At 48.8% G+C, this 10,000-nt stretch overlaps 2 protein-coding genes across 4 annotated transcripts in view; one reads left to right on the plus strand and one right to left on the minus strand.

Annotated features, from left to right (window-relative positions):
* tbc1d30 (TBC1 domain family, member 30) overlaps positions 1-8,344 on the plus strand; it is an 18,860-nt gene extending 10,516 nt beyond the window's left edge. Inside the window, exons 10-13 of the mRNA XM_084483328.1 lie at positions 1,211-1,350; positions 2,660-2,944; positions 4,059-4,124; positions 5,475-8,344. Of these exons, the coding sequence (XP_084339454.1) occupies positions 1,211-1,350; positions 2,660-2,944; positions 4,059-4,124; positions 5,475-6,649 (1,666 nt within the window). The 3' untranslated portion in view covers positions 6,650-8,344. The remainder of the gene's footprint in view (positions 1-1,210; positions 1,351-2,659; positions 2,945-4,058; positions 4,125-5,474) is intronic.
* Positions 8,345-8,375: 31 nt separating this feature from the next.
* The window catches only part of prkcq (protein kinase C, theta), a 21,259-nt gene continuing 19,634 nt past the window's right edge, over positions 8,376-10,000 (minus strand). For all 3 annotated transcript variants that reach the window (XM_084483199.1, XM_084483200.1, XM_084483198.1), the window contains 2 exons: positions 9,706-9,834; positions 8,376-9,355 (listed from right to left, as the gene is read on the minus strand). In XM_084483199.1, the coding sequence (XP_084339325.1) occupies positions 9,197-9,355; positions 9,706-9,834 (288 nt within the window). In that variant the 3' untranslated portion in view covers positions 8,376-9,196. The remainder of the gene's footprint in view (positions 9,356-9,705; positions 9,835-10,000) is intronic.

The following is a 10,000-nucleotide window of genomic DNA, read 5'->3' on the forward strand; positions in this document are numbered from 1 at the left end:
CCCCTCCACCTCTGCGTCAGCAGCATGCTACCGGATAGCGTGATGCTTTGGCGTATAGGCGGTTTAGACCCGTCACTCATATCCCCGTTTGCACTGTGAGTCGGTTTGGAAACCACTTCCTGTAAATTCATCCTCCCCTTACTACTCCAAGTAGATATCGAGTGTTGCTTATTTCATTTGCAACCCTCTTTGCAAAGGGCGTGGTGTGCCACTGTTTGGACGCAACGGATACTTTAGGTGGAATGTAGGATTTTTATTCTTGAAAAATAGGGTGATTCACAATGATGGAACGAATAATATAGATCACTGAACTTAATATTGAGTACATTTAGTAGCATGGCTTGTTTTGTTCCATTTGTAATGTTTTCCGTTGATGCTTTGATATAATTTGTGTTTGCTAAATAAACTGCCTTCTGGCTGTGATAGCTGTGTTTTAAAGGGGGTGCGGCACTCAGCCAGTGCATGTGTATTTATCTATTTTGTACTGTTCACATATGAGCAGTGTTTGGAATAACGCCGTTATTTTTTCAGTAACGGGGTAATCAAACTAATTACTGTTTCCGTCGTTACAACGCCGTTATCGTTACTGAACGTTAAATGCGGTGCGTTACTATGAATTGATTGAATAAACTGCGTAATCCGAACGCACCCCTGGCTCCGTACACAAACTGCTAGTGAGGAGACCGGGTGGGTTAACAACGAGATAAGCGATTATGATTGGCTAAGGCAGAGTCATGTTTCATGGTAGCCAATCGGAGCCAGTGTTTTTACACACAAGCCAGGCCACGCGCACCACACACACACACACCAAACTCGAAGAAGCAGCAGAGATGAAGCAGCAGAGATGGCGAGTCCGGAGCAATCCGATGAAAAGTTGGCATACTTTTTTAAAGTAACGTTCCCAACACTGCATATGTGAGGGGGTCTTTGAAAGGTTAAGATGACCATTTAGAGGTCAGAGCATGTATGCTATTGGGTCCCTTGGGAAGCAAGGCTAAAACCCTAGTCTCGTTCTCTAGTTGATATACTGACTAGAATGTGGTCTAACAGTGCTGGTCTTGACTGGAGGTGGTGACGAAGCCGTTGCTGCACAGTGGGGCTCCTAGCTATGGAGCTAGTGATGATGAGGATGTTTTGTCTTCACAGTAGCGGTCCTGGCGGTGGATATTGTGGTAGTAGTGTTGATGATGATGATGGCATGTCTTCACAGTGGGGGTCTTGGCAGCTTAGAGAGCGACGACGATGCTGACATGGATGATGAAGACTCCATAGTGACGTCCCTCGGGTGTCTGGGGCCCCTGGGCGGGCTGCTGGCCCCGGAGGTGCAGAGGTACCAGAAACACCTCAAAGGTCAGCACACACGCACACACACGCACTCGAAAACACACGCGCACACACACACACACACACACACACATCCCTCTACCTTTTTATGTCTATTCAAGCATGTTTGCCGATTTTCTTTTTAGCCATGAGCTGCAGTTAAAGAAATCAATAAAGCCACGCGTGCATATGGCAGAGATGCATTGTGATCCAAACACAAAAGCAGAATTGAACCACTTGAGGGAAATAACCGGGAGGAGCACAAAGAACAATGCACTCCAGTCCCCTGACCGTAGGTTTTTTTTGATGAGAGGGCAGTTCCTTCCTTTTTGCAGATCTCTATAAAAAAAACAACCCATAATGGTCTCATTTAAGACCCTATTCTTGGAGAAACTTGCACACTGCAGCGGTAATGATTCACCACTCTGTTGAACAGTGGGAAGCGTCATGCCTCAGGCGGTCCACATATAACCTTCTGCTGCCTCAGCATATAGCCTGCAAACGCTTTGACGCATCTTCATTTCTATGCTATTTATACCTAAATGGCCTCCCAGGGCCCAATATTCAAATGTTTGACTTGAACAGCTGTACCCTTCACCCTAACTGACTTTAAAGGGTTGCTTTTTCGGGTGTTATTGTGCCAACCATGTTGAAAAGTGTGGTTTGGAGCCCTGGGGGTTCAGTGGAAGAAGCTGTAGCTTCCGTACGACCTCTGCTGCTCTACGTGGTTTATGTCAAGAAAATAGCAAAAAACTACAGTATACACCAGATGCATACATTTGTGATGTACATTTTAATGCATCTTATTGTCTCATTTTTACCCCTTATCCAAGATCCATACATAGTACTACTCATTACACACTAGGGATGTGAATAACTCAAATTTTTCATGGTCGAATAATCAGTGGGTGGATGAATAATCGATTATTCAATGTGTGCCGACATTCACAAAGGCAGCCATGGATCATCGGCAAGAAATCACTTAATATCTTAAACACAAAAAAACAAACTTTAACAGTGATCAGTGTTTGTGTTGTAACAGTGCTACAGAACCAACATTAGTTCTGTCCGTTAATTCTCGTTTATCTGAATGGGAAAAAATGTCAACGGTCCAAATGTTAAAAATCGACTTTGATCCTCGGGAACGAATAATCGAATAATGGAATATTCTGACCCATCCCTAGTACACACCAAGGTTTGATAATACCTTTTTATAGCAGAATAGCATGTATGGACCTCAGACCCTTTTATCAGCTCTGACGGCGCTAGAGTACCACGGGCCACCGGCCCCACCAACACCTCCCGCCTCCACCCGCTCTCTCCCCCCGTCCCACAGATCAGCACGGGGGGCAGGGGAGCATCGCCGAGCTGAGCCCCGGCGCGGTGGGGGCCGGCGGCGGCGGCGGCGGCGGGCTCGGAGGCGGCACCGGCGGGTCGGCAGGAAGGGGAGGAGCCGCCCGGGGACGGAAGCAGAAGGAGCAGCAGCAGCAGCAGCAGGCGGCGGCGGTCAACGGCATGATGACGGAGCGCATGAGCACGGACATCGGCGCGCTCAAGCGGCAGTACGCGCGCATCAAGCGGCGCCAGCAGCAGCAGGCCATGCAGCTCTGCATCCGCACCGGTGGGTGTGGGGGTGTGGGGGGGGGGGGGTTCCAACACGGGTTCATGGGTTGGTTCAGCACGGGTCCAATGGCACGGTGAAACGGCGGCGTTGTGGAGAAGCTGTCGGCTGTGTTAAGCACAGTAAGAGCACTATTTTGGTGATAGCCGTGTAAAGATGAAATGAGAAAAAACACTTGAATAGGAGGAGATGAATTTAACACTTAATGTATGGGAATGAGGCTTTGAATGTATTGACACATGGGTATACGTATGTGTTGCACGTTTGTATCAGTATGTATCAGTCCTGCTACAATAGCAGCAGTCACACTACATACTACATACCACATCTACTACTACTACTAGTGTGCCAGCGATGGCACGGGCCATGTGACTCACTGTCGCGTGCATGTGCATGTGAACAAGTGTCAGGCAGGGTAGTCTTGTAGGACATAAGCTTGTGCAGTCATCCATGCATTTCAGTTCTGGACAATTAGGACCATCAACTGAACCATCTGTTGTTGGTTACTGGTTGAATAGATTATTCCTTAATATTTGAATTTGAAAGGCTTGTATACACATATGCGTGCATCTCTCCAATAAAAGATGATTCGATGCGTATCTCGATACATGGGGTACGATACGATTCAGGAACGATAAATTTTTAAAATGGAACGATTCGGTTCAGAAGGATTTCGATTCGATGTGGCACGGCTCAATTCGAGAGGGTATGATGCAATGGATTTCTTGTTCAAAGTAGACAATCATTTCACAAAATGAATTAACTTGTAAATGTGGCATTTCCTTCAAAAAGATTTATCAAAGACTAGAAAAGAAGTGTATTTGTTAGGGGTGTGCATCTCTCCAATAAAAGACGATTCGATGCGCATCTCGATACATGGGGTACGATACGATTCAGGAACGACACATTTTTTAAATGGAACGATTCCATTCAGAAGATTCGCATCTTTTAAATCAAAATCTATTTTCTGATTCAAATCGTTTTTTGTCACACCCCTAATGCACACACTTGGTATAGTTTATTTTGACAGAGGAGCACACATGCGTCTATACATTCAAATGCAAACTGCCACAGGTTATAATTGACTAACCATTGGTTGGTATGTGACCCTTAGGGCCTGAAATGAGAATGACACCGGCAGCAGGGGGTCCTCAGGAACCCCACCAGCAACCCACTAATGGTACAAACCGTCGCACCAATCCCAATGGGGCTAAACCAATCACAACGGGGCTAAACCAATCACAACGGGGCTAAACCAATCGCTGATGAGACATGAGGGGTGTCCAGCAGGGCATGACCACTTCGTCCAATAACTCTTGATTGCTTTCATTCTCTCAATCAGTGACACTAACTAATTACATGGATAACTACTGTCAGTTTTTTCACCACTGTTAAAGGGGTACCGTCAAATTATTCTAATTCTAATATAAGTGTACTGCTTGATCAATTTGTGAAGTAATCGTGGTCTGCAACATCAACCCGGATGAAAAAGTTGAACCATTTATTCAATTTTCCAAATAAAACGAATGGAGAACTCAATCAATCTATCAATGGTTCAACTCTTCTGTTTCTTTCAGGGGAAATGGGACTGGATTTTTTTTTTTTTTTCTATCACAACACCCATACGAAGCAGTTCAATCTCGTATGAGAAACCCTAGCATGACGGTTCCACTTTAAAGAAACGCCTGGTGGCAGAGTCTGAGAGTCTAATTTACTCCTGGGAAGCTTTGCTGTGGCTGCGTCTCTTTCAAAGTCACGTCGGACACGCGCCGCTGGAGCCAGGGAGGGCATTCCGAAAACGAGGCTAAACCTATTAAAACTGGGATTGTGTTCTTAATGAAGAGCAGAGATCCCCAGGAAATTTATACTAAATGACTTCAGGTGGCATCAGCCTACAAGGTCGTTGTGGCCATTGTAACGGTGATAATCCTGCACAAATGTAGACGGCTAATGTCGCAAGCGGCTCCAGTGGTCGTGTACAAAGTGACTTTGATCGTGGGCTCTGGGGATTTTCCTTTGATTCCTTGTCGTGGCAAAATGCTACCTTTTTTTTATAGCCCTGTGTTTCCATGTTTTCCGCACCTTTCTTCGACTTGAAATACTTTGAACCCTCTGTCATCTCTCGGGATCCTCTCAGCTCTTGCATTATGTAACCAAACACTGGCACCGTTGTTCTTACTCTGATTACATTTCCCTTCCATACCACTGATCTTCTTGAATGGACTGGTGCTCTTTCTTAATGGGTTTTGTGTTTGAGAGGATGTGCATCTCCCTGTGGATGAGTGCAACATATATATTCCTTTGTTGTCTCGTCTATATGGATAGTAACTCTGGTTGAAAAATGTAAATCTATTTTATTTTAAATGATATGTAATCTAGTAAATGAATACATTATCTCCCTTTTGACAAATTCCATCGTATGTGTTAATATTTAACCGCTTTCTCTCTACCCATGTATATTTAACACGCGCAAATGAATCATTCATTGTTTTTTTTTGTTTTTTTTGTTATAATTTCATCCATCTCCCAGACAAGTGTCCCGCCACCAGCGTGCTGGCCTCCCAGCTCAACCCCTCCTCCCCCGTGGTCAACCACCTCCTCCTGGGCAGGAGGCCCCGCGCCGCCGGCCCCCGGGGCTCCAGGACCTCCAGCCCCGGGGGCCCCATCGGCCTGGGCCTGCCCTGCACGCTGGGCGGCGCCGAGGGCGGCGGCGGCGGCGGCGGCGGCTCGCCTTGGCGCGAGCACGTACGTGCACACCGCCGGAGCCTGGCCCGCGCACGTGCCCAGCTGGGCTTCGTAGACTCAGAGGAGCTGGAGGAGGAGGAGGAGGAGGAGGAGCAGGAGGAGGAGGAGGAGAAGAGGAGATCCAGGAGAAAAGATGGCAGAGACGAGAAGGGGGGGAGTACGACCGAGCAGGGGGACGAAGGGTTGGATGAGGGAGGGGGGGATGACGAGGAAGAGCGGGAAGGGGAGAACAGCCTGACTACCTCACCCCCGCCCGGCTCCACGCTCCCCGGGGCCCAGGAGGGGGAGGGGGAGGGGGAGGAGGAGGAGGAGGAGGAGGCGGAGCCTGCAGAAGGAGAGGGGGGAGTCGAGGAGCGCCTCGGCTCGCTCGACCTGGCGTGCCCCCCGGGCGGTCCCCTGCCCCCGGGACCCCCGCCCCAGATGCCCATCCTGCCGCCGCCGCCGCGCCTGGCCCGCCGCCGCAAGGAGTCCGACTCCTCCGGCGACGGGCCCGCCGCCGCCGCCGCCCCGCCGGCTCCGCCCCTGCCCCCGCCCCCCTGCTCCTCCCCCGCCGTCCGCCCGCGCTCCTCCTCCTCCACCATGTCCTCCTCCCCCTCCACGCCCGCCCTCTCCTCCCGCCCCTCCACCGGCAGGGCGCCCCTCCCCTCCTCCCCGTCCACCCCGGACCTGTGCTCCTCCTCCTCCTTGACCTCCTCCTCCTCCTCCGGATCCTCCTCCTCCGCCGCCGCCGCCGGCCACCACAAACTGCCCCTCTTCTCCCCCTTCCCCTGCGTCAAGCAGCCCCGCAAGTCGGCGGCGGCCCGCAACCTGGGCCTCTACGGGCCCACGTCCCGCACGCCCACCGTGCACTTCCCCCAGCTCAGCCGCGTCGCCGTGGCCTCCGCCGCCGCCTCCCTCGCCAACGCCTCCACCACCACCGCCGCCAGCAGCAGCAGCAGCAGCAGCAGCAGGCGGCGCTGACGGAGTCACCTCCGACGGACGGAGTCACCCAGACGGAGTGCCCGACTGAGCGAGCGGGGAAAAAAAAGGGGAGGAAGCGACCGTTTACCGGCTTTGTGTGACGCGAGGTGTGTCAGAGGGAAGTCGGAAACCGCGATGTTGTCGGACGCCACGAACGGACGAACGGACGGAAGGGACGGTCGACGCCGAAGGTCGAGCCATGCTGGCTCTTGGTTACCATGGCAACATGTAAAACAGGAAGAATTACCCCCCCCCCCCCCCCCCTTATCACACTTAACGTCCCTGCACATGCAAAGCGAGCCACAGAGACCGGAGAAAAGTAAACACACGGCAGAAGATATGTGGGATCGAGCCACTCTTCATCTTTGCTCCCGTAGACCCGTCCGTCCTTCAACTCCGGCGACGCGAATAGAACCGCTCATGTATGCCAAGTATTTACAGAACTTCACGCAGCTTTGAAGTAGTCACAAAGTGACTGTATGTGTGTGTGTTTATTTATAAACAGTTCATGTCATTGACTGGAATGAAATCCGTGTGGGCATTACCGGTGTTTTGAAAGCACCTGCATTTTTTTTTTTTTTCAAGGATTTGTCATCGTGTTTCATCTACAAAGGAAATGCACTGCCTCCGTCAGCACTGCCTCCGTCAGTAAACCAAACAGTAGTTGTCGATATTAAGGCTGACCTCCCAAGACATGTTTGCCTCCAAAAACATCAAAGCCAAATATTGAAAATATCTGTGTGTGGGCGTTATGTATAATGGCCAACGGCCATAATAGATATACATTATCTTCTTGTCAAAATGTTGCAGACTAGCAAATTTTTATTTCTTTCATTGATTGACTACATAATATTGTAACCTTAAAATAAGGGGACATTAATGAATCGTTAATTAATAGATAGCTAATGGTGTTGCTGAAACTAAAGGATTATTGTTTACATTGAGGGTTAGGGTTAACCCTAACCCCTATGCCAATAATTTGTAGTAATGCCTATTATTGCATTAACTAATGTTAATTAATTGTTCATTAATGTACCCTTATTGTATAGCGTTACTCATAATATTTATATGGTATGATTTTCTTTGTACATTTGTTTTTATTTGCCCTACCTGAATGCATAAGATATAAGGGGTTTGTATGTGTGCGAGAGGGAGAGAGTGTGCGTGAACGCCTGATCACTGATCACAGAGATCCTGCAACACTAAATGGTCTGCACAGCTTGACCGCAACCCCCAATAAAGAAAACATGAATGTAAAAGAATGTGTCATTTCCTTCTTTAGAGTGTTATATATGCCTCATCTCGTCTGCTGTTTCCACGTGGCAGTGATGATTAGCAAAAAATGTGTTCCTTAATCGAAGTTCCTTTAAAAAGTGTCTGGCAATGTTTTAACATCTCATTTCCAAGAACAGTTTTGGCTCTGAACATGCCCAGTGTGGCGTCAGCGGTTTTTCAGGCAACGTTTACAGAAATGTAAATGTGGTCTGTTGTGGTCTGATACCAAAGGCAGAAGTTGTCCTTCCCTGTGCTCTATGGATGATAATCGATCTGTAAGGCAAGAAAAGCGCATAATTATCAGTTTTTCGATTTCGATCTTTGTTGTCTAAATCATATGTTAACTTGCCAACTCCAGTAGGAAGGAACTATGGAGGTCCTGGGTAATGGTCTTTCACTCTCAATACCCGTGGAATGATTTATCTGATTGCTATATTTATTGACTTACAGGCCAGTTAATACTTATTTATTGGCCATTGAAAAAGTAATTTCCCAACATCAAGTAGTTCCCTAAAAAGAATACACACACAAAACACTCCAGAAGAAAGCTACAAAATCATCAAAGTAATGCTTCAATGATCATACAGGAATCACATTAGATGAAGTAAAAGCCTACAATACCCAGATCCGCTGACGCGTACATCAAGTGCCAAGCTCTGAACATAATTAACACAATAAGATGTAAACAAAACAGTACCGCTAAAGTACCATAGTCATTTTTTAGCGCCGTAGACGTCAACCAATCGGTGGCCACAGAACAGTATTAGACAAAAAACGCTGTCAGAAACACATTCAACACCTAGATTTAAGATACGCAAAAACACATTCTGACTGGCCACAGGATCACAGTGCTACATGTGAATGTGAATATTTTGTTTTGCGGAAAAACTCATAGTGAAATAGTTTTTGTTCATGGTTTTGAATTGCAGTCCTCATCTCGAACAAATCTCATCGGAGACGCTAGGTAGTTGTCGTTGCGTGATATCAGTGGTGTGTAAAGTTCCCCCGTCCCTTCTGTCTCTCGTCTGGTATTCAGGTTCAGTTATGGTCCCACGTCGACGCAACGCAACGACCACGCAGACGCCTCGACGCAGTCGCGAACCTGTTTTGGTTCTGCGTCGGGATTTAGTGAGCGGACCAATCACAGCCCTTGCTTGGGTCCGTAAACCCCCCTTTGCGATGCGTCGACGTGGGACCATAAATAAGCCTTTAGTTAAGTGACTTCTTGGGACGAGTTGGCTGGTGGTCAGGCTGTCGGTACGTGTCTCTCTCTCAGGACGCCGTGGCGCGGCCCATCCCAGGGTTCACCAGAGAGAAGTTCCTGAACATGGTCTGGTCCACGCTGTTGATGAGCGCGCGGTCGGCACAGGACAGCCGCGGCTTCTCGTTGAGGAACTCGGTGTCGAAGTTGCTGCAGTCGCTGGCCGATTTCTGTCGGGGAGCGGAGGAGGTCAGGGGTCAGAGAACGAACGAGGGGTCGGGGTCAGAGAATGAGGCACCCGTGTCCTTGGTAACGTGTGACATCATGCTTTGGAAAAAGGGGTTGCCACTGTTTAGCCGGCAGCTCCGTGACTCAGTTCCAATTAGGACACATTAGTATCCACAAAGATGACTAGATAGATACAACACCAGCCCACTGATTGGTACAGTCCACCAAATTGATGGATTCATCTATTATAGCCCATTTGTGATCGCACTGGTGGATGGATGGCTTTTACCGACCAATAGCATTCCCTTTGATTTCAACAACACAGTGTGTAGGAGAGCGCGGGTGTAGTTACCACTGTGGGCCTGAAGGGCGGCGCCACCTGCCGCAGCTCCACGGCGACCCAGTCGGTGCCGCTGAAGAAGTTGTGCCGCCTGACGTCGCCCTTGATCCCCAGCCGCTGCTCGGGCTCCCTCACAAACAGCTGCACACAGACGCATGGCAACGTTGTCATGGTGAGGACGCTTTTGTAGCGCCAACAAAGTCATTCACTGAGAGTGACCTGTGATGTTGTCATGACGTGATCACTGTTGTAATTAGTTAAGGTTCACCCGCAATCGCTTTCCCGTGGTTTTTCCACTGTTATAACA

The sequence above is a fragment of the Micromesistius poutassou genome (assembly GCF_964030765.1).
Source record: "Micromesistius poutassou genome assembly, chromosome: 18".
Taxonomy (NCBI): Eukaryota; Metazoa; Chordata; class Actinopteri; order Gadiformes; family Gadidae; genus Micromesistius; species Micromesistius poutassou.